The sequence below is a fragment of the Lygodium microphyllum genome, chromosome 9 (assembly GCF_053477565.2).
Source record: "Lygodium microphyllum isolate KBCC chromosome 9, Lygodium_microphyllum_v1.1.10, whole genome shotgun sequence".
NCBI classification, from domain to species: domain Eukaryota; kingdom Viridiplantae; phylum Streptophyta; class Polypodiopsida; order Schizaeales; family Lygodiaceae; genus Lygodium; species Lygodium microphyllum.
Window position 1 is genome coordinate 154673933 of NC_141143.1, and position 15057 is coordinate 154688989.

A 15057-nucleotide genomic window follows, 5' to 3' on the forward strand; every position below is an offset into this window, starting at 1 on the left:
GCACGGACTGGTAGACCTGGCAGTCCATGCGCCAACATGGAGAGCACGTGGCGAAGTCGCAGGCAGGGTGAGAGAGAATGATACCTCCCCAATCACCTATATAATACCCCCCAGCCTATAAAAGGCAATGATACCCCTCCCCACTAGGAGACTATGGGGGCATAAGGGAATGCTGCTATGGGCTGAGAGAGAGAGTGAGAAGAAGAGGAAAGAGGGAGAGAAGAAGAGAAGGAGAAGAAGAAGGGGTAAGGAGAGAGAGAGAAGAGAGAAGGAAAAGGAGAAGAAGAGGGAAGAGAGAGAAGAGGGAGAGAAGGAGAGAGAAGTGAAGAAGAAGGGGTAGAAGGAGAGAAGAGAGAAGAGGGAAGAGAGAGAAGAGGGAGAGAAGAGAGAGAATGAAAGAGAGGGAGTGGGAGCTATTGAGTAACTTCAAGGAGCCACACTCAAACCTCCCCCACCCCTCGGTGAAGGACCCCCATCCAGTGATCTTTCCTATCGAACCTATCGTCCTGAAATCTGTCAAGGTCTAGATTGTCCAATCTCTGCGGGAAAATGGCTCCCAAGAAGAAAGTCATGGGAAGCGTAGGTGCCAAAGCTACTGTTGGTACCGGTAATGTGGGAGAGGCAAGCGGAGCAACCAACGTGACGAATGCCCCTACCTTCATAAATCAAACCCAGGTTCTTTAAGCTTTGTAATTAATTACGTTTTATTTCTCGTGAAAGAAACGAAGGGGTTAGCTACGTGCATGGAACACAGACGAGTCTTAGGCGCTAGGTTGTATGTGTGAAATGATAGGGTATGGAGTTTGCATAAGTTTATATGCATGAAATGATAGCTTTTACACACATAAAATGATAAGGTTTTTGCATTATTTCACATAAAATAATAGCTTTTAAACCAGTTCAGCACATGAATAGTCATTTTGAAATCATGCTTCGCGATCATGACTAAAAGAAATACATGAAATGATAGACTCTGAAGGATAGAAACCTAGACCTTCATGAGATCCGGTGCATTAGGAATAAGTATAATTGCATGCGAATTGTTTTATCGATCTTGCTGTGGACTATTGCAAATGGATACGCTCTTAGCTTAATTGAAGCTGGTGACCTAACCCTAAAAGGATTGTTGACCCAAGTTATGCTTGGTTGTTTCAAAAGGTTGTAAAAGTGTTTTGATACATCCAAGTTAATTCTGATTGTGCATGCAATGGGATTGCGATGCCTTGAAGTAAGAGGTTGTGCATTCAACTGTTTGTTAATGTGGTTTTGGATGTTAACCCAAGTGGGGTGTGTTTGATGATTGCATGGTCGGGTCTGAGATGACTGATTGCCATGGAAACAAAGGGATGTTTCCCCTAGTGATTGTTTTAAGCTGGGTGCTTCAGCTATGGTTGATTTCCTAAAGGAATAATTAAGTAAGGATGGCGTTAGCTATCCCCCGCGAACCGCTAAACCCTAACCAAGGGGGTTGTGAATCCGCGCCAAGAATGTGGACCAAACCCGCCGTGAGAGGTCTCTCCGTGGAAAATTACTTGGCGTAGGAGGTCGCTTGGGTGCCAGTGGGGGTTTGGCCGTAAATCCAAATGCCTCCGAGCCCTACACAAGTGTTCTACGTGACTCGAGATGGGATCTCGAGGCCTTGATACTAGTTACAACGTGGAATCTTGGTAGGATAAACCTTCGGGTTTTGTTGCCGGGAAACGGAAGGATTTTTTTGCAGAGGCAGAAAGGAACACTTAATTCTCCTATATGGGCAAGAGACAAACATTAACCTGAAGATAAGTGAAGGAAGTGTTTTATTTTGTCTTTGTGTCTGTGCCCTAAATTACATAAAGGAGCTTGTGACTAACGGGTTAATTAAGGAAGCTACTTTTATGTGTCAAACATAACATGATAGGTAATTAGATAACTAAAACAACCCTCGAGGGAAGAGTGGTGGGTGGACCGATGGGTCTATCCTATGGAAGGGTGGTCTCGATTAGCCGAGAGCTTTCCTAAAAGGAAATGATAACGAGAAATGTTAAGAAAAAGTCGGTCTATGATCTTAGACAATGTTGACTAGGAGCCCAGTCTTCAGGTCAATCCTAGTGGGAACGGCCGGATAAGTTTCATTACGAGGCAGACTCGAGAGACCCTAGTTGGTAAACCCCGTGTCATTCCTTGGGAGTGCCGGGCGGCGTCTTCTAGATTGATCCCTCGATGGGTTGCTAAGACGTGTCCTGCGATTTGAGGGGCGGACACGTTACAATTGGTATCAGAGCAAAACTTCATAATGATACATGATTGATTAATGTTTGGTTCATAGACATATCCTAAACAGAAATAACCTAAGTGGTATGGCTTGATTGTCACGCACCTTCTGCACCCACAAATGCTGACATGAAAGGGAAGAAATTTCTCCTCAAGTAAATTAAGCCACCCGAGTTTGATGGCAAGGAAAGGACTGTTCAAGCTGACGCCGAGATCTGGATTAAGTCCATGGAGGACTATTTGAGGCAGCAGGAATTGCACCTACTAACCAAGCCATGCTCCCCAAACTTAAGCTTACAGGTGAAGTAAGACTTTGGTGGAAACAGTGGTGCAGAGACCAAGCGATCTCGGAGGGGACAATTACTTGGGATAAGCTTAAGGAAGCCGTGCGAGGGAGGTATCTGCCACCTGCCTATCACACACAAAAGATGAATGAATTCTATGGTTTAAAGTAGCTAGGATTATCCCTTGAAGCATATTATTCGAAGTTCGTTTCACTTCTAAATTATGCACCCCCAATGGATATGACACAATATGTGTCAAAGTTCTGTGCTGGGTTGAATCCACCCATAAACACTCGATTGGAATCAATGCACCCAACAGACTTGCAAGACGCATTAGTCCGAGTGAATCCAATCGTCCAAGAACTTAAATCAGGCAACTATTATGAAGGTGACTCACAGGATCAAGACAAGAGGTGCCACAAGTGTGGAGAGATAGGGCATATTCGTAAGAGATGCCCCAACCGCTGATGTTTCCACTGCAATGAACTAGGACACATCCAAACAGATTGTCCTGAGTTGGACCCTAAGAATCAGGAACGTGCAGTCAAACGAAGCTATCTAAACTCTACTTTTGGCTCATATTATGAACCATATGATGACGAGGGCTTGGAGCCTATTGTAACCTTTGAGGATGACTAGATATCCTAGGAAGATCTTCTTAAAGTAATAAGTCTTGTACTTGGAATAAATCATGCTCTTGTACCTATGGTCAATTCAAATAATATGAGTGCACTACTTAAAACATTAAGAGTAGTACAATGGACGCACGGTGGGTCTTAACCCACAGGTCATAAGCCCCACTAGTGCTTGTCTTCTCCAGTTTCTTCTCGCGATGAGGATATCTTGATTCCTCTAAGAGAAAGAGGATATAATGTCCCGTAAGTAAAACTCCAACTCCTTCTTTGCATATGGACCCCCCTTACATAGAAACAAGGATAAAAAGTTAGTAAAGTGTAAAGTTTAAACTTTAATAGTTTTAATAAAAACAAAATAAACGAAAGAAAACTTACAGTCTCGTCCACGAAGGATTCGTCTCTTCTCCACGTCCTCACCATCATTCGTCAGCATGCCACAAGTGATCAGCATCATCATCATTGTCGTCATTAGCACCGCCATCTCCATCACTCTCTCCCGCGTCATTAGCATCATAATCTTTTTCTTCATTAGCACCGCTATCTCCATCACTCCCTCCCGCGTCATCAGCATCGTAATCTTCATCGTCATCATCCTCGTCGGCCGAAGCTTCTTCATCCCCCTCCCCCCCCCCTCCCCCCCCAACCCACGGACTGGTAGACCTAGTAGTCCATGCGCCAACATGGAAAGCACGTGGCGAAGTCGCAGGCGGGGTGAGAGAGAATGATACCCCCCAATCACCTATATAACACCCCCCCAGCCTATAAAAGGCAATGATACCCCTCCCCACTAGGAGACTATGGGGGCATAAGGGAATGCTACTACGGGCTGAGAGAGAGAGTGAGAAGAAGAGGGAAGAGGGAGAGAAGAAGAGAAGGAGAAGAAGAAGGGGTAAGGAGAGAGAGAAGAGAGAAGGAAAAGAAGGAGAAGAAGAGGGAAGAGAGAGAAGAGGGAGAGAAGGAGAGAGAGAAGGGAGAAGAAGAAGAGGAGAGAGAGAGAAGAAGAGGGGGAGAAGGAGAATGAAGAGAAGAAGTGAAGAAGAAGGGGTAGAAGGAGAGAAGAGAGAAGAGAGAAGAGGGAAGAGAGAGAAGAGGGAGAGAAGAGAGAGAATGAAAGAGAGGAAGTGGGAGCTAGTGAGTAACTTCAAGGAGCCACACTCAAACCTCCCCCCCTTGGTGAAGGACCCCCATCCAATGATCTTTCCTACCGAACCTATCGTCCTGAAATCCATCGAGGTCTGGACTGTCTAATCTCCGCGGGCAAATGGCTCCCAAGAAGAAAGTCATGGGAAGCGTAGGTGCCAAAGCTACCGTTGGTACCGGTAATGCGGGAGAGGCAAGCAGAGCGACCAACGTGACGAATGCCCCTACGTTCATAAATCAAACTCAGGTTCTTTAAGCTTTGTAATTAATTACGTTTTATTTCTCGTGAAAGAAACGAAGGGGTTAGCTACGTGCATGGAACATGGATGAGTCTTAGGCGCTAGGTTATATGCGCGAAATGATAGGGTATGGAGTTTGCATAAGTTTATATGCATGAATAGAAACCTGGACCTTCATGAGATCCGATGCATTAGGAATAAGTATAATTGCCTGCGAATTTTTTTATCGATCTTGCTGTGGACTATCGCAAATGGATACGCTCCTAGCTTAATTGAAGTTGGTGACCTAACCCTAAAAGGATTGTTGACCCAAGTTATGCTTGGTTATTTCAAAAGGTTGTAAAAGTGTTTTGATACATCCAAGTTAATTCTGATTGTGCATGCAATGGGATTGCGATGCCTTGAAGTAAGAGGTTGTGCATTCAACTGTTTGTTAATGCGGTTTTGGATATTAACCCAAGTGGGGTGCATTTGATGATTGCATGGCCAGGTCTGAGATGACTGATTGCCATGGAAACAAAGGGATGTTTCCCCTAATGATTGTTTTAAGTTGGGTGCTTCAGCTGTGGTTGAATTCCTAAAGGAATAATTAAGGAAGGATGGTGCTAGCTACCCCCCGCAAACCGCTAAACCCTAACCAAGGGGGTTGTGAATTCGCGCCGGGAATGTGGACCGAACCCATCGTGAGAGGTCTCTTCGTGGAAAATTACTTGGCGTAGGAGGTCGCTTGGGTGCCAGTGGGGGCTCTGGCCGTAAATCCCAATGCCTCCGGGCCCTACACAAGTGTTCTACATTACTCGAGATAGGATCTTGAGGCCTTGATACTAGTTACAAGGCAGAATCTTGGTAGGATAAACCTTCGGGTTTTGTTGCCGAAAAACGGAAGGATTTTTCTATGGAGGCAGAAAGGAACACTTAATTCTTCTGTATGGGCGGGAGACAAACATTAATCTGAAGATAAGTTAAGGAAGTGTTTTATCTTGTCTTCGTGTCTGTGCCCTAAATTAAGTAAATGAACTTGTGACTAACGGGTTAATTAAGAAAGCTGCTTTTATGTGTCAAACATAACGTGGTAGGTAATTAGATAACTAAAACAACCTCCGAGGGAAGCGTGGTGGGTGGACTGAGGGGTCTATCCTACGGAAGGGTGGTCTCAGTTAGCCGAGAGCTTTCCTCAAAGGAAATGATAACAAGAAATGTTAGGAAAAAGTTGGTTTATGACCTTAGACAATGTTGACTAGGAACTCGGTCTTCAGGTCGTTCCTAGTGGGAACGGTCGTATAAGTTCCGTTTCGGGGCAGACTCGAGAGACCCCAGTTGGTAAACCCTGTGTCATTCATTGGGAGTGCCGGGCGGCGTCTTCTAGATTGATCCCTCGATGGGCTGCTAAGACGTGTCCCGCAATTTGAGGGGCGGGCACGTTACATTTCCTCTCTCTCTCTTTCAAGGTTTTTTTTCTCGCTCTTTTTTCTCTCTATATATTTTTTCATCTCTCTCTATTTTTCTCTTTCCTCTCTTCTCATTTCTCTCCCTATATTTTCTCTCTCTTTTAAATTATATATTTTCCCTCTATCTCTCTCTCTAAGTCAAAAACTATATCAAAAAATATTTAATAAAAAAATTATTCTCTTTCCTCTTTCTCCATCTTTTTCTCTTTCTTCTTCTTCTTCTCTCTCTCTCTCTCCCCTTCTTCTACTATCTTCCTCTCAAAATGTGTTAAAAGAACTTTTAAAAATGTTTAACTAAAAAGAAAGTTTTATGTGAGAGAGAGAGAGAGAGAGAGAGAGAGAGAGAGAGAGAGAGAGCCTAGGCGTTACAATGAGAGAGAGAAGAGAGAGGCTTTAATTAAAAAGGGGAGGGAGAAGAAAAAATGAGAAATTACACATGGAAAAAAGGAAAGAGAAGGGGGTTTTAGTTTAAAAATGAGAGGTTTAGAAAAAAAAGGTAGGTTGGGGAAGCCATCTGAAAGTTAGAGGCTTTTCAAACCTACAACTAACATAGTATAATAGTAAGATAACATAGTATAGATGTTCAAAATTCAAGTTTTGAAAGTTTGGAACATGTTTTAGATCTGAGAAGCCTTTTAGAAACCTATAACAAAAATAATAATTATATAGTACAAATAAAGATATAGATTAGACAAATATTTTTAGACCCGTTCTAGGTTGGGTAAATTGGACGGGTAACCACTTTGTCAAGAAGCACATTGTTGAAAGAGAATCGGTAGGCGTACCTCGCATCACCCAAAGCCAACCTGAAAGCCACGGGCCCTTAGCGCTAGAATTCTCACACACCCGTGTTTCCAATTGGCCTCGCGATGGCCACTCTCACGAACTCGGCAGGCACTATTTGAGGTTGAGCCTCCGAAAGGGTGCTGGAGGCGCGTCGGACAACTCGAAGTGCCAGAGGAATCTACCCATCGAAACATCGCGGCGAAAAGGCTGGCTGCTGATTCTTGAATGGTGTGGACGACGACGGCATCATTATCATTGTCGTCATCCTCACCATCACCATCACCATCGTCATCGTGTGTCGCAGAGACAATGTCTTGGCGTGCAGCAGACGCGAAACATGGCTTCGTCTTGTCCGTACCGTCGCCTCTTTTTATGCTCTAGCACAAGCTATTAGAGACGGAGCGGGATTTGCAAGTGCTGAAGACGGGCAATGGCCGCCCCTCAGAAGACGAACGTTGCGCAAGATGTCGCCTCCGTCATACAAAAGATAGCCGACGTGACGGAGGAGTCCGAGGAAAATCGAGGAAGCACAATCTACACGTATGTTTTTTGCTTTCATTGATGGATTTTGCGCGCGCGAGAGAGAGAGAGAGAGAGAGAGAGAGAGAGAGAGAGAGAGAGAGAGAGAGATGCAAAAATGGTACACGATTTGCTTATTATATCGAGTTTGAGAGAAAATGGTCACAACAGGAAGCAATTATTAGAACTTCTTATTACATGATGTAATGTGTACGCAACTAATGTGATTCATTTTAATTTTTTTTTGGGGGGGGGGGCTGCATTCATCAAATAGACTCGAGCAATGCAGGATACTGGCTCAAAAAATGGTTATAGTTGCTCAAATAGTAGAAACTGCTCTAGAACAAGTGGTTTGATACTTTCCATTGCCTTTATTTATCTTGTTTTCTATGCCTGCTGTATCGTAATCTGCAAAGTATGTGCTCATCAGTGCAACAGACTCACAAAAAGTAATTCTCTCATTGTATTTGCTCTCTATAAGCCATTTTCTCTATAGGACTCTTGATTTTTGAAGTTCTAGAGTGCTATTTTGCACATGCTACGAAAACACATTCATAGACATGATAGAACTAAGATATCCTATCCAATAAGGTTGGTTTTATGTAGATCATTTATTGGCGGAGAGAGCCAAGCATGATGAATACATTTGTAGTAACATCAATAGTCAGTAGCCAAAGCACTTGGGTATAATTGAGCTGGGTTCAAAGTATTGTTGGAAAATCAAGTCTTACATTGGAGGGTGAAAATGAGCAACCGGAGACATGATGTTGTGTGGGGTCAAGTGGGGTAACACATACAAATATCATTTTTTTTGTCTTTCTAACACTTACCCGTAGCGGAAGTAGGGTTGATAGGTGGAAATCCCAAGTGGTACCATGCATGTTCGACATGTGGTTATGATATTTCAGTTTTGAGACACGCATCTTATGCAGAAAGAGAGATCCTCATATAAAAAATGTATTCTCGTTTCCGATTTTGAGTCCCCGAGTTAAATTTTACGTAGTAGGAGGCATGTTTGCCATCTAGTAACCGAGGGAAAGTAGGGGGCAGCTTGGTAGAATAGGGGAAAAAGTAAAAACGTGAGGAGTTATAAAAAAAAAAAAAAGAGAGGGGGAGAAGAGTGCTACACAAGACAATTAGCGTATGAGAGAGAGAGAGAGAGAGAGAGAGAGAGAGAGAAGAGAAGGGAGAAATTTGATGCTCAGAAGAAGAATAAGTTTTTAGAAGAAAGAGGCCATGCAGCTGAAGTTATGGGAGTCATGGAGCATGATGGTAGGGCTGTTGAAGCTAATTGGCTGATGTGAGTTTTCAATTTTTAGATGATGGTAATAAGAGTCTTCCTTTTGTCTTGTTTTCTTCTATTGCTGTGTGGGGCACAGAGCATGCAGATTTATTCTAATGTATGGATATGATTGAGAGATAATAGAGGGTTGTTCTTCGTCGTGTTGAGAGTGATGTATGTTAGTTGTTTGCGTGAGGTTTTCTGTCAGAAGAGAAGAATGGAAGTAAAGGATGTCCACATCTAAAACTGGATATGTGGTAGAGAATATGTATTATGGGTAGGTGTTGAATGCACGGACTCGAGTTAGTGGAAATTCAAAAGGATTTGCAGCCAGGAAAGTGACGAATTAGAGCTCATAACGTTCCAAGCTTCGTGACTCTTCATCAATGCAAGATATGTTGAGATGTATCTGTTGTTATGCTGAAATGGTAATCTGAAATTAAAGAAAGTGTCCTCCCATTTGCAAGTTTGTGCTTCTTGGAGCAAAGAAGTTATGTGTTTGCTGTATAGAGCAGCAATGTATTTCTGCAGTGCTCTATGAGGCAATAGGTGAATTCAGCAACATCTACACCAACAACTTGGTTTTCCATGAAAGTCATCATGATTATCCATTGCTATATCAGTGTAAACTCTGTTTTGTTGTAGTAATGGAATATCGACAACAGTGAAATACTTGTAGCAGCTGAATTGGTACGACAATTCGTCGTATAAAATTTTGGTTACTTGCGTTTTTGGTTTGTATTTATGTGTGCTCTGAGAAAAAAAGAACAAAAAGGATCTACAACTGATTTTGCACTGCTTGAGGCAACCACGCTTTGTGGGGCAGTTTCCGCATGGGGTTGCCATCCCTAAAAAATAGTTGTGTGAATCTGAAAGCTTGTGTTGTCAGAGTCTCAGCCATGGTTGTTTCCGCATTAGATTCTCTTTGAAAATGGTAAATTCTAAGCTTAAAGGTCTAAATTGCTTAAGTGTTGAGTTGAAGTCTTAGTGATGAGGAGTGAGTGATCAGGAATATTTGATCATGTGTTCAGTGGTGCTGTCTCGTGGGTTTTGTTGAGGGGAGATCCTCGGTCTTTATCCTGTGGTGTTGTCTTGGGGATTGTTAGAGGTCGACTACCCAATTTACCTACCAACGTAAATTGTGAAAATACTTTTTACCAAGTGATATGTTCAAAAATCTTATTAAACTTATTATGGCACACCATAATAAGAATCTTATTCAGTAATAATGCACAAGGAGCAGAATTGAGAGATAGAGAAGCTAAGGAGGAAATAGCAGCAAAAATGAAAATGAGAATGAGAAGGGAAATAAGTTCTCCAAGTAGCGAGACCCACCAATGAAATTCTAGGTGGGGTAGGGCATGAGGCAATGGACACTTTCATAGTTCTTGAAAAGTATCCACAAAACATTAGATCTACCACCTCACATGGGTGCGACCTTGGGCACTCCTAGAGGATTGACAAGGCTGAGATAGGTCACTCCCTCCCCCAATCAACAAGATAAATATTGACTTTCGTAGTGGTCATTCATACCACCCACTAGTTTGGATGATGTTGAGATTGTGGTTTGTAACTTTGAGTGTTTGGAGGTTTTAAGGTTGAGGACACTAGAGGTTGCTAGAGGTAAACAAGAATGTAATGAACTTGGGGACTACCCATATCAAAGTGTTCATATGACAATCAAGGCGAAGTGTTGACAAGGCTTTAGTTGTAACCTATTGCATGGGTATGATGGTGGTCAATATCAGAGCCTTCCTTGGGTTTTGGCCCATAGTAGCCAAGAGTTTCGAAAACGGCAAGGTAAGAAATAGGTTTCAAACTAGTTTCCTATAGTGTTAATTTTTAGGAAACGTTTGAAGAACGTTTCTTACCTATCTAGTGAAAATTATGGGTTATAGAATCCATATACATGAAATACTCAAAGAAATAATCTTATCTATCCATTATCTACATGACCATTGATCAAATTGTACACTAAAAGCATGCAAACAATGTCAAATCTTCAAGAAAATATGTGTTTCTAACCATTTCTAAATCACATTTCAATTTATAACTATTAATATCTTTATCAATGATTTTCAACATTATATTTTAAAAGTAGACATTAAACCATTTTAAAGCAAGGATAAAAATAGCAAACATGAATAGAATCATAGAAGCAACAAAGTGTCAAACAAGTCCCAAGCCTTATGAACCTTGTCAAAATTTTAATACATAAATGGATTATGGAAACTACTAAAAGTCAATCCTAAGTTCTCTTCATCAAACAAGTACTAAATGGATTATGGACTTATGGACTTATGTTGAATGTCCTCCTCATTGTCCTCAATCTCCTCCTCCTCATCACCTCATTGCTAGAGTTGGAGCTCTCAAGTAGATCCTCATTAGTAGCCACAATGGTACTTGTGCTGGCTACATTACAAGTACGAATTGTTGTATCTTGTAGCTCGAAGAGGCATCATAAGCTCCTCATAAGTTCGTAGAGTGCAAATAGTCATGGACTGCGATTGGAAGGGCTGTAGGCTATTGTGATTCATGAATCCCAAGGTTTCAGGTAGAAGGCATGATTACAAGGGGGAAAATGCCACTTTCAGCCGCTTTCAGAAGGGGAAAAGGTGCTTTCATGATAGAGCATACTTTTTTGGGCTGAAAAGTCACTTTCCAGCCATTGACCTTTTTTTAAAATGTATAAGAAATGCCTTAGAAAGGTAAGAAACGTTTCTTACCCATTTGGTACGTTTCCTACCTTGGGAATGCATTTCCATGCAACTGTGTTTGGGCCCTTGCTCATGTGCATAGTGCTTTTGAGCCATGCTGGCCTTTGATCATTGAGCCATGCCACATGTAACTTTGAGTCATACCCAACTTTATGTCCCCGAGTTTATTGGTGGACAATGCCATGTTCATGCTTCAATTATAAATAACCTGTCTAGAATCTTTGTATGAGATTACACACTACCTCTTTTGGGTAAGACCTTTCTGTTCCCTTTTTATGTTTCATGTCATAAGTTTAGTTGCCCATGAGGGGGCTTGTTAGTTATTTAACACCTTTGTATGTGACCTCCATGTGTGAACACACTTTAATGTGTGTCTAGGGTGGACAACTTCTACACACAACATTTAATAAGGGTCAAAAGTTCAGTGAAAACCTAGGCCTATTATTGAGACTCTAAGCTTGTACTTCCATATCATCAATCACATCAATCTATTCTATACAGTATTGCCTTGTACTTCCATCTCTCTCTCTCACTCTCTCATGGCTACATCCTCCATAGCTTCTGGCTATCGCTCTCCAACTCTAATACCCCAACAAATTTGTTAGTTATTTAACACGTGTGTGTGATCTCTATTTGTGAACACACTTTAGTATGTTTGTGTGTGTGTTTAGGTGTGAACACTTTCTGCACACATCATTTTATAAGGGTCAAAGGTTTTGGTGAATACCTAGGCCTATATATTGAGGCTCTAGTCTTGTACTTTCATGTCATCTATCAGATCAATCTATTCTATTTAGTTTTGCCTCATACTTCAAACTCTCTCTCTCTCTCTCTCTCTCTCTCTCTCTCTCTCATCTATGGAGCTACATCCTCCATAGGTACAGGCTATCACTATCGGGCTCCAATATCAGACAAGTTGGGACTAATCTAACTTTACCTTAGAGGACCTAGAGAGAGCTATTCTAAGCCATCAACACTCACTTCCTTCATTAGCTCTCCACCAAGGGAAATCGGCCAAGCAGGAGAAGCCACACGGATTGTGGATGCATTATGAGTCCTTATAAGTGTGACCAAATGGCCTTGAGGACTGAAGTCCAATTGAGGAGGTTCACAAGTCCAATCACCCATGCGTTCAGGTGTTGTTTGGAACACGTTGCTGTCCTTTGTAGCTAGCACTTGTAGACCGAGATTCTCACACATTTTGCTATCTAGTGATCAAATTTGCATCAACAACCTTCCCCAAGACATAGAGGCACGCATGCATGCATTCCAATGCTGCCATGCAAACCATAAACACACAAAGAACAACAAATCAACAATCCACAACACATCAAATTCGAATTTGAGGCTTGAATCTTCAATTTTCATTTGCAAGTTTAGCATGCATTTGACATAGATGAGGGAGAATGAACAACAAAGAGAAAATTCTGATTTCCGGCCCCTACGATAATGACCAGCAGCAATTATTCCCAAATTGCCACTTAATTATAAGCAAATTTGGGCACAAACTGGGTTTCCTCCTCTTGCATGCAAGCCGCTTTGACAATAGATAAGCAATCTGTTAGACAGTCATTTCCTGGACAGTCGTACGGCCACAGTGCCACGTCAGTAGAGTACGGCAGGGTGACACATTAGCAGGCAGTGCCATGTCAGCACAGAGGACATGTCATCGGACAAATTTCAGTCTACAGTCGGACAGTTTCTTTTTTTGCAATCGGCTGCATTTAATGCAGCCGACCTGGTGCTGGGTATTTTTTATTTCTTGGCTATATATAGCCAGTTGGTGGCGCACTCTCAGTTATCATTTTGATCTTGAGATCTGTTAGGGTTGGTCTGCTGAGACTAACTGTGCTCGGGCTGACAGAGATTGAGGTCCTCAAGGCAGAGATAGGCACATATATTTTCTCTACATCCGTGTATATTTCTGCACTTCTATACAGCATACTACACTGCAGATTTCCTGCATTTCACTATCTCCTTTTCTCCCTCTCCTCTCTGTGTTCACTCTCTCTTAGTCTTTGTCCTACGCTTCCGCATCGCTGCACTCTGACATGGTATCACAGCGGTGAAGACGGACTGACTGAGTGCTGAACCTACCTGAAGAGGAGTTTTCAGCGCAACACAAGGCTGCATTTCCAGCATCCGAGGGCGAGCGGGAGGGCTGCGCATCAGATCAAGACTGAAGCGAGTGTGGGCGTGCGGGAAAGGAGTCCAGTTGGTGATCTTGCTGCAGGTTGTTGCTGTTTGAAGGGGAGGAAGGCTGCATTTTAGGCCTTCGACTGCAGATTTTACCTTTTCATCACCTCCGGCGGTTGAAGAAGGTTCGGGAAGCGGAGGAACAAGGCCTAATAGGCTACGTTTACACAATCAGAGGGGACTGATTTTGTGTTTGTGTAGGCATTGCAGGTGAACATGTCTACAAAGACTGATTTGGAGTTCCAGGCGATCATGGACAAGAAGGTGCCTGTCCTACCAGCTCTTCCATTGGATCAGAAGCTTGATGGTGACAATTACCGCATCTGGCGGTGATGATGTTGGCCATTCTAGAGTCTTATGATTTGGCGGAGCTTGTGATGGAGGAGATTAACAGGCCCTCAATAAGAGATGAGTCCAAACTCTTCCAATGCTCGTGTGGAGTTGATCAAGGTCTAGTCTCATTGGGACAAACTGAATACTAGGATTCGATCTTTTCTTTTCTGTCTTGTACCACAGCTGTGATAGCTCACATCGAGCACTTGACGGTGGCTCAAGAGATATGGTTGGAGCTCGACCAGATGTACAACGGGATGATCCTAATGAAGAGGGTTTCTTTGGAGGTGTAGATGTGGACCTTGTCCGTGAATAAGTCTTATTCGCTTCGGAAATACATCAACAAGCTTCGGCAGCTTCAGATGCAGGTTCAAAATGCGGGGAAGCCTATTTCCTCCGAAGACATGGCGATCACTCTATTGTCCCAGTTGCCCCACGATTCGGTACTTTTTATGCCGCTCTTATTGCATCAGGGTGAGAGTCCACTCTTCGGTGGGAAGAGTTGGTTCCTATGGTCTTGGATTAAGAGAAACAGTTGAAAGGACAAAATGCTTCCAAATCAGAGGCTTTGGTTGGTCAAGCCTCTCAGAAGAAGGGGAAGGACCAAAAGAAGAAGGAGGACAACAAATCCAAGAAGGACAAGGAGAAGGAATCGACTTGCCATATTTGTGGTAAGACCGGTCATTGAAAGAAGGATCGCCCCTACAAAGACAAGAAGGACACCAAGAAGAAGGACACGAAGGATTCTGGAGTGCTGGCTACACCCTCATCAGCTGCTTTTCTACACTCAGTAGTCATTGAGGACTCTACACCAAAGACTTCTGATGTTGCGATGATAGCTCCCGAGACTCAAGAGTGGATCGTGGATAGTGGTGCCTCACGACAGATGACTCCTTCTCTCGTTGGTGTTGCCCATTTGCAATCGTCGAGTGGGCAGATTCTCATTGGAGACAGCTCTTCTGTGTCTATTGCTGTGCGGGGTGAGATGCAACTGATTTTAGATGGACATGGTGGTACGCACACTTCCGAGGTGTTGCATCTGCCAGGCTTGGGGTATCACTTACTTTCGATCCATAAGATTTGTGCTCTTGGCCTCTTGGTGGAGTTTGACAATGATATTGTTCGAGTCCTTGATCGTGGATTGAGGAAGGTTCTCTTTGTAGGGTATGAGGAGAATGGCATCTACAAATTGAAGTCTTCTACAGCTCTTACCTCTCTTCTTCTTACT

General features: G+C 42.9%; 1 protein-coding gene across 9 annotated transcripts in view; it reads left to right on the plus strand.

Moving 5' to 3' along the window:
- Nucleotides 1-6768: 6768 nt before the first annotated feature.
- LOC148031747 (uncharacterized) overlaps nucleotides 6769-15057 on the plus strand; it is a 30365-nt gene continuing 22076 nt past the window's right edge. For 6 of the 9 annotated variants that reach the window (XM_087685385.1, XM_087685391.1, XM_087685389.1 and 3 more), the window contains exon 1: nucleotides 6769-7322. In XM_087685385.1, the coding sequence (XP_087541511.1) occupies nucleotides 7213-7322 (110 nt within the window). In that variant the 5' untranslated portion in view covers nucleotides 6769-7212. The remainder of the gene's footprint in view (nucleotides 7323-15057) is intronic. The other 3 variants (XM_087685384.1, XM_087685388.1, XM_087685390.1) reach the window with 3 other exon arrangements.